This window comes from Hipposideros armiger, unplaced genomic scaffold (genome assembly GCF_001890085.2).
Source record: "Hipposideros armiger isolate ML-2016 unplaced genomic scaffold, ASM189008v1 scaffold_433, whole genome shotgun sequence".
In the NCBI taxonomy this organism is placed as follows: domain Eukaryota; kingdom Metazoa; phylum Chordata; class Mammalia; order Chiroptera; family Hipposideridae; genus Hipposideros; species Hipposideros armiger.
The window spans coordinates 922,115-949,468 of NW_017731783.1; the positions used below are offsets into that span (position 1 = coordinate 922,115).

Below are 27,354 nucleotides of genomic sequence, written 5' to 3' on the forward strand. Positions count from 1 at the left end.
CTGGCCAAACAATACTTTCCATGATATTGGCTCTACCTAAGAAACATAGCATATTTATTTAATTCCATGTTGCAGTATAAAAGTTGAATTCTAGCACAGATTGTCAGTCACAGTGAGCAGTTGGGCTTTTCCTTTACACAAGCTCCAGGCCCTGCTTTAAGGCTAACGTAAAGGATCCTGAGGTAAGGCATTCTTACCTGGTCGATTTTACCAGAATATATCAGTGTCTCTTTTGTTTTCTTCTAGGAACCAAAGAGGTTGTTGTAAGTGTGGATGATGATGGAGTCATTTCCTTGAACTTTGAATGTGATCAGATGACACCAAATTCTGAGTTCATCTGGTCCAAAAATTATGTATCTACTGAGGACTCTCCACGTTTGGAAATTGAAAGCAAGGGCAACAAGTACGAATTGTTTCAATCATAACCCTGGGTTTCCTTGTCATGATAGAAGGATGAAGTAAGCTCTTAGATTTCCATTTGAAATAGTTGGTTTATACCAGTATAAACCTTAAAAAAAATAACAATCCTTCTGAAGTACTTTTTACATTACTCCATTTAAAGTGCTATCTCACTCATGATGTTAGAAGAGCTTTGATTGATGTAAAAGCAAGCTTAAAAAATGAGTCTCATTATTGTACAAGATTTTGAAATCTTAAAGTAATGATGACGATGCTTATGGGGAGGGACCAAGGAAGAACTTGCTACTTGCTGATTCGAGATATGGTAAATTAAATGAGTTAGGTATAATCTGTTCTGGTTTTTTTTTTCACCACCACTTATTAGTGACACAGTAATGCACTGGAAGGAACTCTAGGAAGCACAGGATAGATGATTTTTTAGTCCCAGCTCTACCAGGAGCTGGCTGTGTGGCCTGGGGCAGTTTTTAACTTCCATGGACCTCGGATTTCTTTTTCTGTAGAATGGAAAATAATGAAGGGGCTTAATTTTATAATCTATTAATTGTAGCCTCAAGATTCTGAGTTTTCTTTTTACTTTGCCTTACTTATCAATCTTTATATCTTTATAGTACCAACCACATTGGATTGTATTTGGTAAAGCAAAATATTCCTATTATTTCTATTATAAAGAAGCTCAATATATAGCAAGAATAAAAGAAAGAAATAGTAGTTTTGTTAGAGAATGGTAAGGAAATACTGAGTATAATCAAAATACATCTTGCTGTCTCTATGCTGTAAAACATAAATAAGTCAAAGAAAAAACAAACTATACATTTTTCTTCCAGTTTGTGCATTTGACTAACAGTTAAATGTTTGGCTGATCTAAGACACAAACAAACAATATAACTCACCAAAATTAGAAATCCCAGTGAACCAGACCATTGGCCAGTTCATTTATTCATTCCACAGATATTTATTAAGCACATATAATATACCAGAGAAGGCACTGGATCCTGCAGGACACAACAGTAAACAAAACAGATCTTGCCCTAAAGGCACATGGTGCCTTATTATATAGATAATGAAATAGGCAGTTCCAAAGCAGTGTGATAACCTTAAAAAAGGGAAGTGCAGGAATGATCTAAGGGAGGCCCTGGAGTTACCAGCAGCAGCTCCTGCCCTGTGGGGAAAAAACTTCAGGATCCCCAGCAAGGTTGATCAGCTAAAAACGTCTTTATGTGAGATATGTATTGACATGCACCATAGCTTGGGGATGGGAGACTTATACCAGCTCCCCACTTCCATCATCATCACACCCTAGGAGGAGGTCAGGAACAGAAACAGCAAGAATGAGTAGGCTTTAGGTCAGCAAGAGAAGTAGGAACAAGCGCTCCAAATGAAAGGAGTAGCATGTCAAATGCCCAGGGACAATGCAGGACAAAGGTCCATAGACCCCACACAGTCTCATTTCTCATATAACTCTTCTGTCCTGAAGGACAAAAATGACCTTCAAAGACCTAGGGATGGAAGACTTGGGCATTTACTCCTGCGATGTAACGGACACTGATGGAATAGCATCAAGCTACTTCATAGATGAGGAAGGTAAGTTTGAAATCGATTAATTCACAAGTCTAATGCTGTTTTGATTTCTCAATGATTCTCTAGGATCAAGTGACTTTTGTTTTAGTAATTTAAGGTTTACTTGTTCTCTTTTTCTCCCTACAGAGTTGAAACGTTTACTTGTTCTCAGCCAAGAACACAAGTTCCCAAGTAAGTGCTCACAATACTTTCACAGAGTTTGGCAATCCTACTGGTTGGAGACTTCTGGAATAGGGCAGATGACAACTCTGACAGAATTAAGAAAAGAGGCTCTTGAGAATATATAATGGAGCATACATTGGGAGCTACAGATGCACTTTCTAGAAGGGCTGCTTTTATCTTTGCCATTGTTCTCAAGAGATACAAAGAATACTAACATAGGAACTATATTTCATGCTTTGTTTCATAGAGAAATGGCAGGCTACATAGCTGAAATAGCTGAGTAATTAAGTTCTTCACTTTTTGCCTACATATTTTAGAATCTGTACATATACATACGTATATATATATGTATATACATTTTGTACATATACATATACATCTTCTGGATACATTAATTCCCATGTCTTTTAGGCAAACTAATCACTTCCTAAGCAATTTAATGTTAGCATTTAATAAAAGAATCATACCTCTAAATAAAGACATTATCATTTTAAACTCCTGGAAAATAAAGTAAAGATGCCTTGGTCAGAAAAAGAATTTCTCTGAACTATCTACAAACCCTTCAATAAAGCACTTTCCACATAAATGATTAAATTTCACAGTTGACACCTAGAAGAAGAGCAAGAAGTCTGAAATGACACTCGGAAAGTTCCACTGGCCTGATAAGCCCTCTTGCCATGAGTACCTATTGGCCAAAGTAGTGGATTATTCAGAAAGTTATACCCTAGAGTCTGAGAAAACAAATAGAAAGTGATAGCATATAATTATTCTTTTAAATTAGGAATGTTTTTTCACTCACTCATCCCTAAGATATAATTCCTTCATTTACACAGAAGTTTCAGGAATCCAGGAAACTATACCCTGGCCCCAGACTATAGGCAAAACTTTGTATATTTGTAGATGTGCATTTTTTTCTAGGGAGAGGGTCTATAGCTTTCCCGAAATTCTTTTCTCAGTATAGGCTGTGATTTAAAAACAAACACTGTCCTAGAACCAATTGCCTGACCTCTCTTCCATTCCCAAGGAATGCTTGTTTGATCATGAAACTGTTGATGACTATTGGCCTCGAATGTAATGTTCTCAAAACCAACTTTGTTCAGCAAAGCAGAACGGGGGATGACTATGGGTGTGCACGTAGGATGCAGAATTTCTGAATTCTAGGGGACAACTATTTCTCATTTCTATGCTTATTCACCATAAAACTGGCAATGTAATACCATGAATGGTGTCTTAACAGTTGTATATACATTTCAATTGTATGGAAGGTAGGGGTTTGGCCTGGACTCTCTTTGCTCTGTACTTTGGAACCACTCACTCTGTGAACCTGGGCAGACCATTTCAATTTCCCTGTGTCTCAGTTTTTTTCCTAGAAATGGCTGTTGCAATAGTTTATAGCACCTACCATATAGAGATGCTATGAGAGATAATCAATATGGTGTAGGTTGATCCTTGAACTCTTCAAAAATATATATATAATAGTTAATTGAAACAGAGCAGTGATCATAGAAGAGCTTGCAGAAGAGCTGTCTCGAAACCTCCTAGGATATTCTCCCTTCATGTTCCCAGGGCTGTGAAGTAAGACATGGAAGAGAGGGTCACTGTGTTGAACACAGCCAGAGCCCCAATAGACAGGCAGACCCCATTAATATTCCCACTGTCTCTTTTACACACATTGGTAGAAATGGAGAGAAACATCATCCACCAATCTAGTTAGTCAGACAATAAACATTAACAAAGTGTCAAGGCAATGGCTAATCCAAATCACACTTACATTTAGCTTAAAGAATGGAGGTGAGAGAAAATGGAGTGTTACTGTTAAACTGGAGGTGCCCCAGGCTCCCTGAAGTTCAGCAATCATATGGACTCAGAGATAGTGATTGCCTGATGTCACTGTTATTTACACTGAGATATTTTATTTTGAAGAAGCAGAAGCACTCTAATTATTGGTTCTGGGAGAGAGGGTAGCAGCACACTCAGGCACACTGTTTTGTTAAAGACCTGGTTATGGCATTTGGGTAGGTCCAGAGGGAGAACCCGAGAATGTGTTAAAAACTCTGACATGCAAGTATCAAATCTAACCTAAGGGAGTTTGCATTAGCCCATCAAAGCAGCATTTGAAATAGTACAGCTCCAGCACTTTTCTTCTCCCCACCACTATTAGATTAGTCACTACATGAATATTTTCAGAGATCTGATAATAGGGTCAAAGCATTATGTTTAATTTCTCAATTTATGCCTACTTCCTCTTAATAAATGTTGATACATGAGTAATTTTCTAAGGATTTTGTAAGGTTTTAAATGGTCTCAGTTTTTATAGAATGTAATACGGAGTATGGTGTTCCTTTACCACTTGGCACAGTACATTCGCCTGTTTTAAGCTGTTTTCAAAAATGTTTTGAAAACCACTAAACATATGCCTTAAACCTACAAATAACAGATATTTTACTAGAGCAAATGAACTGCCTGTGAAAAGAGCCTAAGGAAATTTAGGGCTGAGAAGAAGAAAAAAATTAAATATATAAAGCTAAAAATAGAAACCTAATCTGTCTTGCCAGTATTGATAGTAAATTGCAGTGTAGAGAAGTAACTTATTTGAATATATTTATATTCTCTCAAGATCAAGGTCTCTTAGAGGAGATGGTATGAGGTATACTTTGGTATTGTCAACATCCTGTATAATATCTCTTCATTATTAGACATTGGTTATTATCCCACTTGTGTGTGTGTGTGTGTGTGTGTATATATATATATATATATATATATATATATATATATATACTCTTTGTGTGCAGATACACACAAGCATACATACATAAATTATATATATTTGGTATGTCCTCTTAGGTGTAAATATATTATATTTTACAATTGGTAGTTTTAGGGTGTTGCTGAAGCAACTGAAGGAGGAAAGAGGTACCAAAATATTAATAGCCAAATTTATAGTTATCACATGCCAGGCTATTTATAAGGTATTTAAATGAGATGTATCATTTAAACTCCACAATGACCTTAAAAATGTTGGTACTATGGTGATTTAGTTGTAGAGATGAAGAACATGAAGCCCAGAGAGGTTAAGTAACTAGGCCAGGTGTACACAGCTGGGGTTACATACCTGGGGTTAAGTCCAGGTAGGCTGACACTAACCGGGACATGGGCTGTTTCTGTGTGTGCACCTGCTGTTTGCCACCACGCCCTCTGTGGTGGTTCCTGGTGCCAGTGTTCTCCAGATGATGTTCCTATTACTCAGAGAGGACAGTGAACATTGAGGGAGCTGGAAGCTTCTGGGAGGATGTGCCCCTCCTCCTCCAGCACCATTCTGGGCCTGTTAGGTAATTGCATCACTCAGATATTAGATTCCCCAGAATGAGGTCTCCAGACCTTTCTAGGAGAGATGCTATTTTCCACTCCCCTCAAGCCTTACTTGTAGCAAGCAGGAGTATCCTGTGGAGAAAAAGCTTAACCTGTACCCTCACCACCCTGGTTTCTGTCCATGAGCTGTTTTACTTAGATATGCTCATACTGGAAAACCACTGGTGTCCTTCAGAGTGCACAACCGTGACTACGAGGAACACAAAATAGCAAGAATAACCCTGGTCTCAGCTCTGCCACCCATATAGGTTACTAACCTTTCTTGGAGCTCAATTTTGTCATCCATAAAATTAGGAGGGGAAGAGAAATAACCCTTCTTGAGCACGGGTCATTATTTAGTGTCTTAGTGTATTCTGGTACTACATTCACTCCTGCTGGTGACTTTGTGAGGCAGGTAATATCTATGTTAGCAGGTGAGGAGCACGTTTCAGGAGGAAATTATTGTCCAAGAGCATGGTGTGACATTAGAGCCCATCTTCTGTCTACCATGTGACACTGCTCAGTAGCTCTGCATTGGAATGACTCTATAACTGATTTTTACAGTGAATGTGGACTAGTGCAAATGAATAGCACACCTTAAAACTTGAAAAGAGTAGTTTTAGGATAAATACAAAGGACAATTAGTGTACATTTGGTACAAATTTGGGAGGCTTATAATTAAAAGTATAGCATATGCTAAAATTTTGAGATAGGTTTCAGAACCATTTAGAGAAAGCAAAGAGTAAAGAAGGACTAGTAAACTTTGAGAAACAACAATGTTTTTCCACAGTATACTCCAGAGCCACCTTTGATACAGGACCATTGTTGGAGAAGCCTTTGTGGACAACATTTACAGCCGAAAGAAATTTAGGGGTAGGGGTGGGTAGAAGAAATTTAGAAAATAGTTTTCAGAGATGTCAAATTTCAACTTAAATGGCTTAAGTGATACAGATGTAAATCAGGGATATCATATAGTTCCTTCACTTTCTTTGAGAGGCAAGTCATGCTATATTTTAATATAGCTTCTTGATAGTGGCTCACTTATTTGCCTCTGAAAAATTTTGCTTGGTCTAAGAACTTAAATGAACTGGCATACCATTGGGATGGATTGGGTTTCAATGACAAGCTAGTTCATCTTGTATATATATAGTCAAAAATAATTATTTTTCAAAATTCATTTTTAAAAACCTCTAAAGTGAGTTTGATAGTTGAAAAAAATCAAATATAACTTCTTTCGAAATACTTTGAAGTAATTAAGATCATAAAATGTTGGAGCTGGAAAATATTTTGTCCAATTAGAACATTCAGTTCAATTCAGTTCATTTATAAATTAGTTAAACGAAGGCCCAGATATGTGATCTGCCTAATACTACACAGTGCTAGTAGCCAATGTTGGACTAGGCTGCATCTCTCCTGGGGCTAGTCCAAGACTCTTTTCATCATACTTTGCTATTGTCCCTAAGTAAACCTAACCAAAGCCACAGTAGAGAGTCACAGAGGTTAGCTGAAGGACCCTGGGTGGTAAGTTCATCTTCCTCATTTTTACGGTTGAGAGACATCTATGACTTTGAGAAGGTGAATGACTTGCCCAAAGTGACAGTCAAAATTAGGACCCAGGTCTTCAATCCCTCAATATCATGTTTTCCTTACAACACTCGCACTGCCTCCAGGCTTTGCAAGAAGCAAAGTGATACATCGTCATTTCCATTGAGTATTTTTTCACTTGTCAGAAAAGTCTGAATCAAGACAGTTGCTTACTAATATACAATTGGCCCTCAAACAATGTGGGGGTTAGGTGTGCTGACTCCCACACAATAACAAATCCACGTATAACTTTTGACTTCTCAAACACTTTACCAATTACTATTTTATTTTTATTTTTCATAGCGGTCCCAGTTAAGTCAGAGTTGGCAGTTGAAATTTTGGAGAAAGGCCAGGTCCGGTTTTGGATGCAGGCTGAGAAGCTGTCTGGCAATTCTAAAGTCAACTACATATTTAACGAAAAGGAAATTTTTGAAGGGCCGGTAGGTTTTACACTTTTTAGATTTCTAAACGTATCACTATAGAATGTGCTGGGGAAGCCTTTTAGAATGCAGGTAAGTTGATATGAAAACCACTGGATGTGGGGTAAGGGAGTTCAAATTTCACATGTAAAAAATGTAGAGGAAAACATTGATTGATTATATCATGCTATTTAAACTGGAACACTTTTGAGAATGAAAGCGGGTACTAATAGTACTTGTTTCAAGACAACAGTCATAAACCAAGGCCATCCCAGACAAATCAGGAAGTATGGCCATCTATGAAAATACAGCTGCTCTCTTGAGAAGGCGGAGGAGGCAACACCATGATCTGAACTCACATACTCACATCGGAAACGCCAGCAGGGATTATGAGTTCTTCATGTGGAGAAAGTAGCCTCTATTATTCCAAGGGCTCAGATAAAACTGCACTAAAAATACCTTTATTGCTTTTCTGGTTAAAAATGCAATACATCCTTATCGTTAAAAAAAACTTTAAAGACTCCAAAAGGAGAAATTACAAATTCTTACAACTTTCCGATGAACATATTGGTACATATTTTTTGGCTTTTTCCTACACTTCTGTGTATATCTGTTCATGTCTTATTTACATAGGTGATTGTGTATATCTATACCGACTTTTTTGCTTTTAATGTAAACATACAATAGTTTCTATAGATAGAGCTACAACATCTGTGCTTTATTTGACCTCCCCAGACAGACATCACTAGAGCCAGGATCGTGCTGGTCCCTGGTTGGACTAAAGAACTTGGGTTTAAGAGCCCTGGGCTCACACCTGTACTATCACAGGTGTAAATAGGAGATTAAAAAGGACAGGGAAAAGGTGTGGTTTGTGGCCACTATTAACAACCTGTTCTCCTTTCATCAAGATACGTTTTTAAAACATTTGAGTATTCATTAGTGAGGGGGAGAATGGGTAACGAGGATGCAGTATATTTCTTTTCAACTCATATAGTAACTTTGTATAGATCCAGAACAAGTCACACATTGGTCCGCTGTGGCCAATCTCCTCCCTATTTACAAAATGTTTTCATCAGCTGTAATCGTCACCGGGCCAGCAGAGAGGAAGGAAAAACATTGTTGGCATCACTCTCTGCTGCCACAGCCATTGATGGGACACTCATGCACATGTGTGCATTGACCCTTCATGTGTTCTCACATGCTTGCATTTTGCTGTGTGCATGCGCACATGCACACACACATAGTCTGAACTTGAAGAACTGTTCGTTTTCATTGCAATTGGTTCAAATGATACTAATTCATTGGGTGCAAATTACTGACTTAGGTCAGGTTTTCTAGGAGAGTCTGAAATAGAATTTCTCTTTCCAGTGATTTATGGGGCAGTACTCTCAGGAGTAGGGGGTAAGGGAAACAAGGTAGGATACGGGAAAGCTAAGCAAAAATTTGCTCTCAGTTGGAGACTGGCTTTCCGCAGGGGAAGTTCTGGGGCCTGAATTGCACCATAGAATTGATCCTAGACCTGAGCCTTCATTCTGTGACATTTTTATAGCAAAATTTGTTAACAAGAGATTTCATTAAAATTATGACTTTGGAGTTTGTGTTTATTTTATTAGGCTTATTGTTATCATATCTAGCTCACTGATTTCTCTTTTTGCCTTTTTACATTGAAGAAATATAAGATGCATATTGACCGAAACACTGGTATAATTGAAATGTTCATGGAAAAGCTACAGGACGAGGATGAGGGAACATATACTTTCCAGCTTCAAGATGGAAGAGCAACTGGCCATTCTACTCTTGTTCTCATTGGAGATGGTAAGAATTTTGTGGAACATGAACTGGAAGACTTTGCTGCTCCCCTCAATGCAAATACTCCATGGCACAAAAATGGTCATGCGGAAGGCAGTACAAATTGTTTCTTGATTGGATTCCCATGTTTGAAATACAATTATCAGTTAATACTTTCTATAGTATTTCACTTCATAGAAATGGAAGTTAATTTAAAAGGACACCAAATTTATCCTTGGCCTACACACAAGACTGCACATAAGTTATCTCATATATAAACAAATATTTACTACTGAAATTCTCCAGTGAAAGAGATTGCAGTACAACCAAGACTGCATATGTGTCTCAGAAACAAACTGTGATACTATCTTATGATGTGTATTTACTTTAAATTACTTAAATTAAGAAGAAAAAGATGCAAGAGTAGTGTATGCCAAATCAATCATACATTAGAACTAGATTGTATGTCCGCTGCCATAAGCCACTGTGGAAACCACCAAGATTTAAAATATGGCATTTAACAAAGCAATGGAAAGGCTGGCCAGATCTCTACATTTACAGTATCCATACTACTTCACTTTTTCCCAGCTTCATGACCTTGAACAAATTACTTAACCTTTCTAAGCCTATTTCTTTATCTATGAAGACTAAAAATGAATATAGTGGTTATGATGTATGAGTGTCATAATGAATATAAATCACTTAGCACAGTGACTGGCATGTACATTTATATTACTCCACTTAATTTCATGTTTTCTTGTTTTTCAATTTTTAGTTTATAAAAAGCTCCAGAAAGAAGCTGAATTCCAGCGGCAAGAATGGATCAGGAAACAAGGTAAAAACCGTCAGCGAGTAAAGAGAAAAGCTTCAGTTTCTTGAAATAAATATTCACATAACAAATTAAAATGAATATTAATGCTGTGTTAATGACCCTACAAATAAAAAAATAATTGAAAATATTTATTATTAAATATCTATCCATTTAAAATATTTAAAACTCAATCTTGAATTTTAAAAATTTCACTTCAAATATAAATCACATTAGAATTTAAGAATGAACTTTATTTTGTATTCATGACTAAGAGAGTGATTGCTGATGTCATTAATATTTTATAGGTCCACATTTTGCTGAGTATTTGAGCTGGGAAGTGACTGGTGAATGTAATGTACTGTTGAAATGCAAGGTAAGAAGTAGATAATTTTTAAATATTTGATATAAGGGATATGAAGATAAAATAGAGTGTGAGAAGAGCAAGATCAACTTCTCATCTCCTCCATTTGAACCAAATGATAAATGACACATCCTTACTGTTGAATGTTACTGTAATTGTTGGTTAATAAGAAACATTTAAAGTAAAACAACATAAAAATATGGGAAGGCAACGTGATCATTCCTATTCATTACCCTAGAATGGACTATTATTCTTTTTGTTTTAATAAGATTTTTTTTATAGCAGTTTTAGGCTCACAAAAAAATGGAAGAAAAGGTACAGAGATTTCCTACATACATTCTTCCTCTATGCGTGCATAGTCTCCCCCATTAACAGTGTGCCCTTCCAGAGTGGTACATTTGTTACAATGGATGAACCTACACTGACACGTCATGATCACCCAAAGTCCATAGTTTCTATTAGGGTTCACTCTTAGCATTGTACGTTCTATGGATTTGGACAAATGTATAATGATATATATCCATCATTACAGTGTCATACAGAGTATTTTCACTGCCCTAAAAATCCTCTGTGCTCCACCTGTTCTTCTCCCCACTCTTTTTAAATTATTAATTTCAGAAGAATCTCACATTGTCTTTGTTTTAGGCCAAATCTACATTCTAAGTGGTAGATCTATTCCTGAATCATTCCAGCTACACTGTTTTTCCATGGAAGTTTAGCCATTTCCTATCTAAATTATGTGACTAGAGCAACTATACCTTTGTGTGTTGGACACCACTGTGCTGCCATGAGGGAGAGGTTTGATAAAGTGTTTGCAGCTTACAACCAATTGTTTTATTAGGCCTTTGAAAAGCTTTAGAAAAAATTTTTTCATATCATCTTCTGAGTTATTTTGTAACTTAGCATATGGTGTTGTTCAGCTGAGTGTCATCAGAATGTTTTGGATAAGGAACTGCTGGATGAGGTTGGAATGCGAAGGTTGTGATGGTGGACAGGTACTCCAAGGGAGAATCGTGGATTTGGCATTTGGCATGTAGTTGTCATTATAAAAGCCAGAACCCAAGTGCCCCAGTCTCTTCCCAGTCTCAGAAATTCAGAGAAACAACAATCTTCCAGAAATGGGGCAGACAGATAAATTATAGGTTTCAGCCTCTCAACAAATGGCAGAGCTTGAAAAATTATTACTCAGGCAGCAGCTCAAACCCTCACCGCCTCTCTCACCTTCTAGCTGTCTACTTCCACATTGCCACCTCTTCGCTTTCTCCTCTACACTGCACACCCCATAAACCATCCCTTTCCCAGAGGCCTACATGTCCATCCTCCTTCTTTCTGTGCTACCTGTTGCACTAGACCAGGGGTCGGCAAACTTTTGAGACGAACGAGCCGCCAGGGGTCAGCAAACTGTGGCTCAAGAACCGCAGGCTCTGAAGTAAAATTGAAAATGAAAACAAAACTATTATAGCTTCATTTATAAAGCTTTTAAAGGATATTATTCACATAATGGTGATTATGTAAAAATATATTTATGGCTCTCGAATAATTTTTAAATTGTTGTGAGGGACAGAATTGGCTCTTCCTGGGGTCGGCAAACTTTTGAGACGGAATGTACCCAAAGAGCCACATGTGTCTCGCAAGCCGCAGTTTGCCGACCCCTGCACTAGACTTCTGGGAAGTGAGGTTTGGTGTCCTTTGGCTTTCCTCAGCGTTAGCCTCATACCCAGATTCTGAACAACCAAGGGGAACCTAGAAGTAGGTGCTGAATATTCATAATTCTGATTTTATGCTGTTACACTGCCTGGAATGGCCTTCGTATTTCAGCTTCCCTGACAAAATCTTTTCTCAAGGCCCAGCTCAGTCATCTCCTAAGACCTTCCCCTTCTCAATGCAGGTAGAATGAACCTTCCTCTGCCCTCACATAGCTCTTTGTTTCACTATTATAGCAATCTATGTACTTTGGCAATTTGCATATTTATTATATTTAATGCAGTATGTGCAGCTAAATATTCAGTCTCATGAGACTATAATGGGCCCCACTTGGAATTAGCCTACTCAAAAGAATACAGGACAAGAACCCCAGCTCGCCTACAGGGTGGTGCTGGGCATTCCTCTCCTGCAAGAGTCCACATCAGGAGCTATTCCTTTTGCCAACCTGAGACGACAGCTCAGGTGCAAGGAGACAAGATCCACTTTGGTCAAGTACAGGAAACACCATGGCTCTAAAAATACTTCGTGCCCCAAGGAGCCAATATCTCTTTTAACAACTCCTAGGCAGAGTTTCCCAGGTCCCCACAAGGGACATGCCCAAATTACAAGAGTCAGTATACTCAGGGAAGCCCGAGCTATGAGGTCCATTTCTAGTCCCTCCGAGTCCAGATGCAACTTTCCAATCAGGGGTCATTTCTATCATAAGCAATGTCACCTAATAACACACTTACTTTCTATGACTCAGGAACAGTTTATAGGATGATAAAGAACATTTGCACGTACTGGTTTCATTGTACAGTTACCAGTGTTGGTTCTTATTTTAATTTATCAACTGACATTTTTTAACATTTTAAAATTTGCACATCCTTGTTTGTAATGAGATTAAACATTTTCTGTTTGTTTGTATTTCCTCTTTGGGAATTATGTGTACATTTGTTCAGTTATTCAGTGGAGACTTAGGGATTTTTCTCTTGATTTGTATGAAGTCTTTATTTTTTCATACAATTTTAATTGCACAAGAAATACATGAATATATGCTTCTTTGTAAAATATTCAAACATTTAGATAAATCTCAAGATCCCTTTAACAGTTAGTATGAAGTCTTTTAGCTCATTTGAAATTTATGATACGATGTATGGATACAGGATTTAAATGAGTATCCTCAAAACTGCTAAGCAATTAATTAAACCCTACTTAATGGATGTTAACTAAACTTACTGTGGTAATCATTTCACTATATAAATACATATCAGATCATTATTTTGTACAGCTTAAAGTTATGGTTATACGTCAATTATATCTCAAAACTGAAAATATTTTTAATTTAAACAACTTTTTACAACATAATTCCCCTCCACATTTATTGGCAAAGCTTCATTTATCTTGTTAAAAATTTTAGATATAGGGGCCAGCCAAGTGGCACGTTGGTTAAGAGTTGGCTTTGGACGCCAGCTCTGGGCAGCAGGGTCTTGGTTCAGATCCCACATGAGGGCCAGTGATGCTGCTCCCTCTACAGCTAAGATTGTGAACAACAGCTTGACCTGGAGCTGGGCTGCTGTGAGTCGCCTGCAATGGCGTAGGCTGCAGTGGGGCTGGCCGACAGCTGACCTGCCCTTTCATGAGCTGTTGTGAGCTGCCGTGAGCGGCCAACCAATGGCCAGCGAGCGATTGCCTCACCTGGGAAGAGTGCAATGATAATACCAATATGGGCCAGTGAAGTGACATCTTCCACAACTAGACTGAAGAACAAAAGGACAGCAACTTGTCTGTTCCCCTTCCCTAATTCTCCAATGCTGTTCCCCTCCTTCAATTCCCCAATAAAATCTTTTTAAAAAAAATTTTAGATATATATATCGGGGCTTATGTGTCTGTTCCTTTAATAAAGCCATTTGTTTTCTCATGTGATAGACTCTCTTTTAATCTGATGGAATTTGTCTTCCAATGGTTTTCAGATTTATATTTCATTTATTTTTTTTCAGATTTCTATTTTAATTTAAGTTTATACGTTAGTATGTATGTATCTATCCTTTCTTTTCTTGTCCACTAGATGATTTTAAAGTTAATTTTTACTGCTCGATATAGAGATGCTATTGATTTATCCATTTGTATCCATTTTATTCTAAACCAGCAGTTCTCAACCTTCCTAATGCCGCAACCCCTTATAGAGTTCCTCATGTTGTGATGACCCCCAACCATAAAATTATTTTTGTTGTTACCCTATAACTGTAATTTTGCTTCTGTTATGAATCGTAATGTAAATATCTTTTTGTTTTCCGATGGTCTTAGGCGACCCCGCGACCCACAGGTTGAGAACCGCTGAAAACAGTTTTTCAATTAAAATAGCTTTAAATTGATTCCTTTAGCACTTTCTGACTCTAAATTTAGTGCATTTTCTTTTATCCAATTCTATATTAAGAGTTATTTAGTTTCATAAGAATAGCATTTCCCTTTTCAAGAAGTATAATTATGTTTTTTCTTCTAGGTGGCAAATATTAAGAAGGAGACTCTTATTGTGTGGTACAAAGACGAGAGGGAGATATCAGTGGATGAAAAGCATGACTTTAAGGATGGTATATGTACCCTGCTTATAACAGAGGTAGGTAACTATAAATGTGAAATGTAATATATTAATTCTGTACCCTACTTTCTCGAAAAAAAACAAAACAGACTAGATTCTATATTCCTTTGCCCCAGGCATTTGTAATACCTTACTTATAAGTGCTCCAAGGATCCCTAGCCTGACTTCACTTAAAAATCAAGCTGTAAATACACAAAAGTTTCTCTCATGTGATATGCATGGATTCGTCACATGTCCAACCAACATTTTCTGGACATCACAACTCTTGCCCCTCTGAGCTACTTTTTCATAGATGGGTGAGTGGCAGGGCAGTTAAGTGGATCCTTTTTCATTTGCTCTTAAGTCTTATGATAGCTTTTTCTCTAAACGTACAATCAGACGTAGTATTCATTTAAGGATAGATTTTTATCTACTTTTTGTCTAAAAGAGTATACCTTTCAAATATATGTGATCATTAGTTTTTAATATGAAGGCAGAATGAAGGATAAGAACTTGAGGTCTCAAATCAATTATAGCATTAGAGAGTGAAAAATCAGGACTGCTAGCTGGTGAATTTTTATGATGAATAGGTTCACCTGTGAACTGTTCATTGCTGATATGGCTAGATGCTTGTTCAACGTGTGTTTTGATGGCAATTCTATAAATCACAGGACCTTAGAAATGCAAACACCAAATTCTGAGGCTACAATAAGCTGCAATGTGGTGTATCTATCCCTCCCTTAGTTTTCCAAGAAAGATGCTGGGATTTATGAAGTTATCCTGAAAGATGACAGAGGAAAAGACAAGAGCAGGCTGAAGCTTGTGGATGAAGGTCAGTGCACCTACTGCTGGGATCTGCTGTATGTGTTCTATATACAGGTTGCCAGAATTATGAGTGAGGCTGAGCTGATGATTCAAGTCATGCTGATTTTTTTTATCCACAGATTTTTCTTCTCATTGAAATTCCAGCAGAATGAACTACTGATATATTTTTTAAAACTTCACTTTTAGTCTTCCTAGAAATCAGAAGTGTACTTTTGATCCTCAGTGAATTTGTAGTCCACAGTCCACAAGGGGTCCTTTTTCAATATAAATCATTTTTGTTTCCACCCTGTAAAAAAATGTTACAGGATCAACATTTTTCCACTGTGAAAAGTGGATTTTAAGAATCTACTCTTAGAAGGTAGCAAGAAAGATTTATACGTGAAACTTGAAGCCTCTCAGTTATTACCAGAGCAAGAGAACCATTTCCATTATTCAGAGACTACCAAGAATAAATGTATCACGATAATGAAGACCTATGTGACCCGTAAACTCCCAATTTTGTTCCTGAACAAGACTATTAACAGGATTGCTGACAAACAGTGCAAGTCTGATTTCACCTTCCTAACTCTCAGTGGAGGCAGGACTAAATGTGTTTATTGGCAAAAAGCATTATTAGGCTGAGAAATGTCAGGTTGATAAATGGTTAATTCATTATGAATTGATGACACTGATAGGAACACTTCCTCTAATGTGAACTAAGACTTACTAGGACTCAAGAAGAAGAGATTCTTAACGCCAAGAACCTTCCTGGAAATCTCATTGTGGCTCTTTCTCTAGAATGTAAATATAGTGACAGTTATAAAGAATTAGAGGGAAAAGTACCAAAATAAAAGCAGGGATTTTTTAAAAAGTTGATTAAAATTGAGTTATTCTCTCCAAGAGAACCTTGTGACCAATATCTTTCCCCAGATACTTATTTATTTGTTAATTAATTAATTTTTATTAAAGTTATTGGGGTGACATTAATTAGTAAAATTATATAGGTTTCAAGTAAGCAATTCTATAATACATCATCTATATTTTGCATAGTGTGATCACCACCCAAATCTCCTTCCATCGCCATATATTTGACCCCCGAATTTACCCTTTTCTACCTCCCCCTCTTTCCCTCGGGTAACCACCATACTGCTGTCTGTGTCTATGAGTTTTTGTTAGACAGATATTTTGATATCTGACTAACAGTTTGAGATTTGACCTTAGATGGAGCATTTTTATACTAAAGCTTTGTCTATGAATTTCTATCCACAGCCTTTAAAGAACTGATGAGTGAAGTATGTAAAAAAATAGGTAAGTTAAAATGTTCTCACCAATAACAGGGCTTCATTATTCTCCTGGATGGGCTTACAGGTGTATAAAATATGCTGTCTTCTTCTTTCAGCTTTGTCTGCTACAGACTTGAAGATCCAAAGCACGGCTGAGGGCATCCGGCTGTACTCTTTTGTTACCTACTACCTAGATGATCTCAAAGTTAACTGGTCCCACAAGTAAGTAAATGGGAATTCAATTGCTGTGTAGAAATTCTTTCTACACTGGAGTGAAAAAAAAAGTGGGAAAAACAACAGCAATTCTCCGTACTCTCAGGTAAGGAATCTTCTGACTTTTCAGGTCTGACATTAATGAGCATAGGACAGAAGCACCCAGGCCATTCCCTTAGTGTGAGGTTAGCACTTTTCCTCAACATATGCATGGTGAGGTCAGTGATGGCTAACAGCATCTGTCTTTGTGATCAGGGCAGTACCATCATTTGTAGACATGTCTATAATATGACCTCCACCTCCAGACGGTCGTGCTTGGTCTCCCTCTGCTTTGTGAGGCACCCAGAACCAGATTCTGATTCTCTCTTTCTACACACAGCTAACCCATGCTATGGTCTGGAACAAAATTAAAGCAGCATGCACCAGAAGACACCAAATTTCCCATTATATGAATTAGTGACCATTCACCAAAGAAACCTAATCCAGAGGCATGCCTGAGTTAGTTATTGTTGTTGTTTATACCAGTTAGCATAGTTGGCCATTAATATGTTTCTTGTCCACCCTAAGAAGGCTGGGAGATCTTAAGATGACTTTGGGAAAATGTATTTGAACAGGATTGAGCCTGAAGATTTGTTCTAATCCCAGCCTTCCTTCATGGAGTTCTAGGGGGGATTCCATTCAAGTTCACCTCTGGGATTCCAAGAGGCACAACAGGTTTCTAAGTTAAACGAGTTCTCCATTTATACTCTTGACGTTACCCTTAACCTCTGTGCGTCCTTGAAATTTCCTGAACTGAAAGAAAATAGCAGCCTGGCACAGAAATCTGATGGGGCACAGCCACTTTCAGTCCACACTTAGGATGCAGCAGACACTCATTCTTAAAGTCCTTGTGAGCCCCACTGAGCAGTTGGTCACTGTGGTATCCCCGGGAGTAGGCAGACAACATGTTTGTTTATATCTTCCCTTCATTGGTTGTTTACAATGTGCCTGGCACTGCTCCAAGCCATTTAGATGGATGCATTTATTTAACATACACAACTCTGTAGAGTGGGTACTTCTCACTTCAGTGAAGAGGAAGTTCAGGCTAGGGGAAGTGACTTGCTTGAGGTCACACAGCTAAGTGGTGGGTTGAGGGCTGAGCCCAGGCAACCTGGCTCCCGAGTCCCCATGCAATGGCACTACCCCTGTATTCAAGTAGCATTAAACATCTAGATTAACATTTAACCAGAACTGGGTCCCACAAAACAATCATTTGTGTTTTCTTTAAAATGACTGTCTTGTTACGTAGAACAGTGTTTTCTTATTTTATTATTATTAATTTCCTGAGTTCTAAAAAAAGTGAGAAGTGAAATTCCAATGTAGAATTCTTGGGGTAAAATATATTCCTTTCAGAATATATTTTAGGAAAGTAGTTCTAAGTTAAAATAGATAAAATTCCAGGAAATTCCTGTGTGACACCTAAGACATTCTAATATACCAGTTTGAAGACTGAGAAAATAAATTAATTAAATCATCAATCAAAAAGCTTTACATCATCTCTAAAAGAATTACTTGTCCAAAAAAAAATTGTAGCATTGAGTTTTAAACAAACTTGCAAACATAGACTAGCAAGGAATACACTTTTTACATTATTTAGTGTAGTCAGCTAAATGAGTGTTTTGTGTATCCACATGCCCACGAACAATTGAGGAGTCAAGGATTGTCTTCACTGTCTTTATGTAGGTATGTGGCACAATGGGAAAAAAACTTGAAGTAGGTTTTAATCTTGACTTTGCTCCCATCTTCCCCTGGATCTTAAGCAAGTCATTTAATTTTTCTCAGTCTCACACAATAATACCTGCTCTATCTCATAACACTGATGGACCCAATGAAAGAATGAAATTAGTTGCACTTTGTAAACCAGGAAGTGCTTTACAAATTTAAGGTGCTATTATGCATGTTAGCCAGAGATTAAAGAATTCAAACATTGGGGCAGCCGATTGGTGCAATGATTAAGAGCTGGCTTGGGACGCCAGAGGGCCTTGGTTCAGATCCCACATATGAGGGCCAGTGACACTGCCCTCTACAGCTAAGATGCTGAACAACAGCTCAACCTGGAGCTGGGCTGCCGTGAGTCGCTGGCGACGTCATAGGCTGCAGCCCCTGCTGCAGTGGGTTGCCACGGGCTACTGTGTGTAGCCAGCAGCCAGCGTGAGCGGCCAGCAGCCGCAGTGAGCGGCCGTCCAGAAGCCAGCGACTGATCTGCCTCGCCTGGGAAGAGCGCAATGATGGTGCCAACTTGGGCCAGTGAAGCGATGTCCTCCACCACTAGACTGAAGAACAAAAGGACAGTAACTTATCTGTTCCCCTTCCCCCAATTCCCCAGCGCTGTTCCCATCCCCCCAATTCCCCAATTAAAAAAAAAAGAATTCAAACATTTATTATAGCAAAGCAGAGAGCTTTCTCTCTTTTTAGCTCTCTAAGACATACATATATATTGCTCAGGCTGAAGTCTGATGGGTACAGATGGCTTCCTTTATCTTACATTTTAAGGCATTTTAATTTTAGTATCTTTTAAAGAATGTACTGTATAAGAAAAATGATGAATATTTATTTGAAAACAGAAAGTTTTTTTGGTGGAGATCTTTGTTTTTCTATGTTTTTTTTAAAGTTCATTTTGCTTATTATAGATAACTACAAACATAATACATGTTTGTTTCAGAAAATATATTTATAATATCGTACTACAAGTTAGGAAGAGTTTAAAATATGATGTTATCCATAGTTTTTCTAGTCATAGTATGAACATTTTGGGGTAATACCTTCATCTTTTCTTTATGCATAATTGTTAATAAAGTAGTTTAGTTTAGTGCCCATTTTCCTTATTTCCTTACATGTTAACAAACTCTTCATAAAGTTAGTTTTAACATCATTGAGAGTATATCCACCTCTATCTTTCTCTTATTTCATCTAAACAGTGGCATTACTAGACCATCAGATCACAAAACAAACTGTTCTTTTTGCTTTTATTCTCTTGTAAAGAAAAGAACACAATGGATGGGTCTGCTCATGAACTACTATACAATACCAAGAAATTCATATTTAGGGGCAGAGAAGGTGCCTCATTCATTTTGGCAGCAACTCTGCTTTTAATTTACTCTTGGTCTTACTACCAAGTGCATATTTACAAATGTTTTCAATAGCTTTGTAACCACATATATCAATGGATGTCAACCACAGATGAACCTCCTTAAGTCTGTTTTTGACTAGCTTATCCATAGACCATCTGCATGAAATATGCAGTAATATAATTTGTACCGTGGCCTTTTCACTTTAAAGATTCCCTTAGTCCCACAAATAAGCCCAAGTAAAAACAAAGATAATTAATATCACTGAGAAGTATTGGTGTTGCAATCTGCCTTGGACCCCAGACTACTAATGGGAGTTAAATGTGAGACTGTCAGACCCCCACCCCCACCCCCAACCCTGGGCCTTGGAATCCAAGTTTTATGACTCAGGGTCTATCATTTCTCTGAAGCAATAGAACATACGTGGATCCCATATTATTTGAAAGCCTGTAAAACTTTATGTGAAGACCTTCAATAAAAGGCAAAGTAAAGGTCAGCTCTAGAGGAAAGCAAACTATAATGACGTTTCTTTGATTTGAACAGTGGGACTGCCATTAAGTACACAGACAGAGTTAAGACTGGGGTCACCGGGGAGCAGATCTGGCTGCAAATCAATGAGCCCACTCCAAACGACAAAGGGAAATATGTAATGGAGCTCTTTGATGGCAAAACAGGACACCAGAAAACAGTGGATCTCTCAGAACAAGGTAAATGGATATTCTGCAGATTAGAACTTAATTTGGAGGGGTGGGCTTTTTAGAAAGAGTGAAGGGTGATAAGAGGTCGTTAAGTTTGCCTATTGAAAGATGATTGGAGATTTCAATAAAGCGGTTTAAATTCAGCCACAGTGGTAGAAGCAAGAATTCAGTGGGTGGAGAATCATTGAAAAGTAAGCACTACTCTTTCAAGATGCTGACAAAGAAGGGCAGATTGATTTACAATCACTTGAGCAAGAACAAGCACTGAAAAAGAATAGTTTTATGATGACTGAAAGTTGAGCATGTTCATGGAGTCTAAGCCATTAGCTGAGTCGGAAGGATTGAAGATGTGAGTGAAGGGGAATAATTGATGTATGAGACTTCTGAAGGATGGAAGATTGGAGATCCAGGGCCGAGGTGACAGTGTTGACTTTGGAAAGGAGCAGGAATACATTTTCTTCAGAAACCAGAGGGAAGTAAGTGTGAATAAGCAAAGACAAATATTGAGGAGGACAAAAGCAAGTTAGAAAAGTTGGATCTTTATGGCCTCAGATTCCTTGGTCATTTGCTGAGAGAATGGGGGGTTCTGCAGAGACTGGGGAAGAGGAGAAGAAAGTCATGAGAGATGTGGACAAAAGGCTTCCATCTAAGAACATAGACGACAGGCGATGCACAACACCTATTAGCTAAAATTTTAAAAGTTAAAACATACACAATCATTAATAAAAATTTAAAAACACTGTGCCATTTCTCACTCTCCTGGTATTATACTCGTCATCTTATATATTATTTCCTGGAAAAGTAAAAGTCTGTATGAAGTTACTAAAGGAGATTGGGGACTGACTTACTATTCCACTTTTTCATACATTAAAACGTTGTCTAAATATGCCATAACACTCAATGTTTTAACCCTGAGAGAGTAGAATCGTAATTCAGAGAGCAGGCATTTGACCCTGCATTGAGTTATTTTGTGCTGAGTTCCTTATCATTACCCCACCACCCCCACCCTCCTGCCCATGATGATAGAAAACGCTCGGTGAAGAGTCTCTTCAGGGAATGGAAATGGCTGCCTCCAGGGACTCAGACATTCTCGGCCACATTATGCCTGTGCCTGAGTCACATACTACAGTGATAAGGGATTTCTTCTGCAGTCCATCTGATACTGTGAAACACAACAGAAAAAGGAAAACAAGACATGGATAGATCAATTTAAAACTTTTTAAAATTTTACTTTTACCGTCTGGCCCATCAGAGCTTATTTAACTACCCTGCTCTCAAATCCCCCTTAAACAAAAGCTGTGGATTATTTTACCAGCCTTGATGCTGCCACCAAACGCAGATAGGCTCTCCTGTGCCTCTTTCTCAGTGTGATGCGGGTAAAAAGAAGAGTAATGAACTCTTAGCCTGGTCTAGCCTGACTGGTCTTTCTCCAGAGACTTTAACCTCCCTGGCGGTCTGATTATGTCAGTAATTTTGTACCCAAAGCGGTACATTGTTTTGCATGGAAATGTGTTGTTTTATATTGTAGGCCTGTAATTCTTAGGAATTACTCACTTAAATCTGTCCAAATAAGAGTCTAGTAGGCATCCCAGATATGATAAAGTTTGAAACACAAAATCATAAATTATAATATAAGTAATTATAAAAAATAATTCTGGCAGTGAAAATGAACCCCGAGCCACACTCAGGATTACCACCAGGGTAGTTAAACCTGACTTTATGCTTATTTTTTCTATTTGTGATAGGAGGGGTGTAGACTAGTATTATATAAATATTTTCTAGATGTAAAATATTATGATTCCCAAACCACAGAGAAGTTTAAAGACGAGGTGAGAGAGATTTCAAAATTAAGTTGCCTTTTGTGGCTTACTCTGCAGACTCAGAAAAAAAAACATTTTAGAACTATAGAGCTCTCAATTCCTTCTCTCACTGTCTTTTATCTCATCTCCTGCCCAGCATAGAGGCATTGCTTCAGGCAAGCATGGCACACGCTGTGAATGCAGTAACTCCCTGTGCTAAAACTTTAGCACAAACAAATGGGCCAGACCCCATAACATAGAAACATTCAACGGTTTAGCTCGGAGGCCATGGCATGTGGGATGATTTAATAAAAGAAAAGCCTTTTTGATTCTCAGGATGTTTATTAGACAACCAACTTTTATTCGAAACAGACCTTTATTCGCATTTTATATTTGGTGGAGCTAATCTTTGCCTTTCCGTTTGAGGGTTTGAAGATCTCTCACAGACTTGAAAGCTTCTAAAACCCACTAGTTCACATTTTCTACCTGGAAAGTATTTGCTTGTTAAGTCCATAAAGTTGTAGAGTGAACGCATAGACATAGTCTGATTGAAAGTCAGCTTAGTTGTATCTGCACTGATCACATTGACCTCACATTGTGAATTTTAATTGGCCTCTGTGTGTCATCAGTTCCAGGTGAGAAAATTCTAACTTCTCTTTTTTTTTCCCCTTAAAGCGTATGATGAAGCCTTTGCCGAATTTCAGAGATTAAAGTAAGTCTCTGTTTCTTAACAAATGCCACTTGCATGCATTAATGTCTCTGGAGCACCATGTGTGCTGCCTCTCCCCCATCTGAGTGACAGAGAGGGTCTTTCATTTCGACAAGTGCAATAAAAGCAGCTCTTCCCACTGCTTTGTTGAACAGCAAAATGTCTCTTAGGTAATGAAATGCAGTCAAGTTTAGCGACTTTGAAGTAACATTAAAACCAAATTCTTCTTTGTTTGTGTGTTTGTTCGTTTATCTCAACCACAGACAAGCTGCCATTGCCGAGAAAAGTAAGTAAACCCACCTCCCGTTTATTCCTGGCATATTTTCAAAATATAACTTTTATTTTTCTATTATGACTACAGATGGAGGAGGGTGAAAGTGGTCTTTTTCTTTTTCTTTTTTCTTTTTAAATCTTAGATGTTCTACATATGTTTTCATTTATTCTCTTGAGTAAGAATGTCTACGAAAGGAAGGTCTCAGGTTACACTATAAGAATGTCTCACAGCTCTTGACTTGAGTTGCCACCCAGCCAGCCTTCTGGAGAAATCTCTGGGCTACAAATCACACAATAGGTTGTAAATCACTTGCAACAGGCATAACATATCAGAAACATTTGTGTTACATTAAAGAAAAGAAGAAAAAAGTATCTTTGTAAATTTAAAATCTGAAACTGGTCTCCCAACAAGTACTCTGCATTTTCCTGAGACTTCTATAAGAGAAAAGATGTAAGTCCTTCCTTTATTTCATTTCACTGGACACAGTCTGCATGAACAAACACCAAACTCTCATGTTTACATACCCAAAAATGAGCTCACTACTAACTTCTATCAACCATTTGCTTCACACATTGATATTTCGAGAAGCATTCAGGCAGTCTGATAGGATCCCAGAAGTCACAGACTAATCTCATAGTAATTCAGGTTCTTTCACAGTGTGGGAGGCAGAATTTGAAAACCGTGGAGGGTTAAAACGGTAGACTCGATCCTGAGCTGGAATGGAAGGGAACCAGGAGGAGGAGTGAGAAGTGAAGTCATCTGCCTTTTAGTGGCCCTAGATCACCCAGTATAGAACTTCTCACCTTTGCTGTGTACTGCTTTCTTCCCTCCTTTCCGCTCTCTCCCTCTCTGTACTCAGGCCCTGGGTTTGTGAGGCAGCTGTTACTAGTGAATGGGGCAGATGCCAGTACCAGGACCATGCTGGAGAGAGTCCAAACCACAGGGAGCATTTCTTGTTGGCACCCAGTATGTCCCTTCTGCACCTGTATACAGGAGCAAAGCCCACGGCCGCAGCAGTTGACAGCCACTTCCCATTCCTGAACTCTCTGGTGGGCAAAGAACCCTACCTTCCCTCCAGTTCATAGACATTTTCCTCAGACCTCTGGATCACAGCAGCTGAAAGCTGGAAGAGAATGTTATTGCTCCTCTAGCTCCATGTTTTTAAACTTTACAAGCTATAGGACACTTACTTCAGACAAAAATCTTCCAAACAGACCCAATATGTAAAATAGGTAAAAACTGAGTTACCTTCATTGATGTCGGAATGGGGACCTGGCTCCCTGACTCAGTGCCCCGTCTTGACTTCTTCTCAGGCCCCTCAGAGCGATCCCATACATGCTGCGGAGCAGAGTTTAGAAACATCATGTTCACAGGTCTAATGCAACCCGCCCCCGATTCTACAGGTTAGGAGACTGAGTTCCACACAGTGACATGATTCTCCTAATATCACACAGAAAAAGCCACAGGGAGCCAGATGATGGATCGGGCTTACAGCTGGTGTAAGGTGCAATGGAATCAGCAGGAGAATGCAGTCAAGACTCAGTGAAAGCTGTATCCTGACTTAGGGGAAAAGAGAATTGTAGAAATAAGGATCAAGAGTCACACATTAATAAAGCAAGCCTACAAATGAGACAGCCACTGTGTTAGTGCCAGAGAGGGTGGCTTTGAGTGAATTACAGACAAGTGTCCTTCTATGAGGCTGAGCATGGCTTGGCTGGGGAATCAGCCCTAGATTTCAGCACCCTTCCTGCATTTTGTCCCCTCAGATGGGGTCCTTTGTACTCATGGCCATAGACAGCAGCCCTGAATAGCGCTACCAAGAACTTCCAGGAGATGAGGAAGGGAGGCTCTGTAGGGAAAGCCTCAAAGAAAGCCCATGTCTGCATGAGCCTCTTGATTTCCCTGGCCTACAGCCTCCAATTGTGCAACCTTTTTGAGTCATAGGGGAGTCCATAAAAGAGTCCATAAAAGAGGCTGAGCTTGGAGACCTTCCAGAGATCTGCTCTGCCTCCTCAAGCTGAGCCCCACTGAGCTACAGAAAGGACAGGGCTGAAAATAGCTGTGAAAATTATAGCGCTTGATCCAACGAAGTGATCTCAAGCTGATATTTTAGGTACAGTTAGAGGCACCTGTGCACACAAAATACCTGTGTGAAAGATTAACATTCAGCATCACTGGATGATTTTCTTATTTTGCATATTGAAAACAGGTATCAAATAACTATAAAGAGAAGACAACTAAATTGGAAAATTAGTTCTCTGGGGTGGTTTTGTGAGTGTGATTGCTGACACTCATCATTTCAGTAACTAACCAGAAGTGCCTGTGCTTGCAGATCGCGCCCGGGTGTTGGGAGGCCTCCCTGATGTGGTCACCATCCAGGAGGGCAAGGTAAGCAAGGAACACTCCTGTCCCTGCTTCTTCCACTCTAGGAATGGGTTCCACTGCCTCAGACTTTGTTCCTTCTTTTAAGATATATCCCACTGTCCACATCCTATGCCATGGCTGCTTACACTTGACTTCAAAATAGCCAAATACAGGGTTGAAAATGCAGTCATTTTCATAGTCATCTTAATATTTTGGGCCAATCAACAGGATGCAAGTTTGTCTGATGTGGGAACATGTAGACCACTTAGTCTCTTTCCAGAGTTACCCTCTAAAATCACGAGAAGAGAAAAATGTTCAAACATAACTATATGACAAACGTAATTGAAGAAGAAGCAACCTCTAACACCTAGTGGAAAATGGCTCTCCTATTAAATACCTCATCTTTGAAGGGAAACATGCTGCTCCATGAATTTCCATAGGTTCTATTTTAGTTAAAAACTCGCTTTTTTCCATTTAGTTTTAATGTGGTATTTCTTGGCTCCGTAATAATCTCTCTCAAAAGCGATGAACATAATCTCTAACCTGGGTTCATTTTCTTCATTCCTATGTTTTATTAAAACAAGCTTAATATACCAGTTATAGGTGTAGAGGTATTTATAGTGGAATAAAACCTTTTCCCACCTCAAAACAGCAGTGGAGACATACAATAGATGATTGGAACTAGGGTGATAAAACAAGAAATATCTAAAGGCTTTAATGAAAGGTAGGTTTCATCCAGCTGCATTTCTTCATTTCTTCATGGGTGAAACATATGACCACAGTGACTTTAAGCTCAACCATTGCAGAATTGCTTTTATTTTTAAACTCTATTTTCCATTTTCATCATCTAATGAGGTTCAAAATATTCAACATACTGGGTCGAAGTGAGAATTAAGAGTTAGAATGTATGTGAAAGCACTTCGTGATCTATAACTCAAATCTAAAGTATAGATGATAGTTTTTCCATGATACCTAAGGTATTTAGTTTTATTTGGTTTTGGTAAAAGTTTTAACCCCCAAGTAATCAGTTTCCAATATCATATACCTGGTCTGCTTGGATAGGTTTAATTGCAATAGTTTAACTCATATATATATATATATATTTTTTTGCTGAAATGTATTTGTAGAATAATTAAGTAAGAAATGCTAATTAATCATGGAAAGAAAACAGATTTCTTAATCCCAATTTTAAAGGATACTTTTACAAAAGAGGTAATAAGTGATCCATGTAGACGGATATTTAGGATATCTTTTCCCCTATATATTATGGGCCCTAGTTCTTTTCATTATAATTACTGGATTTTAGGAAGAAAAAAATGTAATAGTGGAAATTAAAAGGTGAAGTAAATTCAACATCATTGGCCATCAGGG

General features: G+C 38.3%; 1 protein-coding gene across 1 annotated transcript in view; it reads left to right on the top strand.

Annotated features, from left to right (window-relative positions):
* Positions 1-27,354, top strand: part of MYOM1 (myomesin 1) — a 148,929-nt gene that overhangs the window by 113,864 nt on the left and 7,711 nt on the right. The window contains exons 22-36 of the mRNA XM_019665101.1: positions 247-403; positions 1,895-2,001; positions 2,125-2,169; positions 7,396-7,532; positions 9,182-9,326; positions 10,075-10,134; positions 10,416-10,483; positions 14,658-14,771; positions 15,477-15,564; positions 16,806-16,844; positions 16,936-17,041; positions 20,683-20,846; positions 23,312-23,348; positions 23,609-23,631; positions 25,952-26,007. Coding sequence (XP_019520646.1) covers positions 247-403; positions 1,895-2,001; positions 2,125-2,169; positions 7,396-7,532; positions 9,182-9,326; positions 10,075-10,134; positions 10,416-10,483; positions 14,658-14,771; positions 15,477-15,564; positions 16,806-16,844; positions 16,936-17,041; positions 20,683-20,846; positions 23,312-23,348; positions 23,609-23,631; positions 25,952-26,007 — 1,346 coding nt within the window. The remainder of the gene's footprint in view (positions 1-246; positions 404-1,894; positions 2,002-2,124; positions 2,170-7,395; positions 7,533-9,181; positions 9,327-10,074; positions 10,135-10,415; positions 10,484-14,657; positions 14,772-15,476; positions 15,565-16,805; positions 16,845-16,935; positions 17,042-20,682; positions 20,847-23,311; positions 23,349-23,608; positions 23,632-25,951; positions 26,008-27,354) is intronic.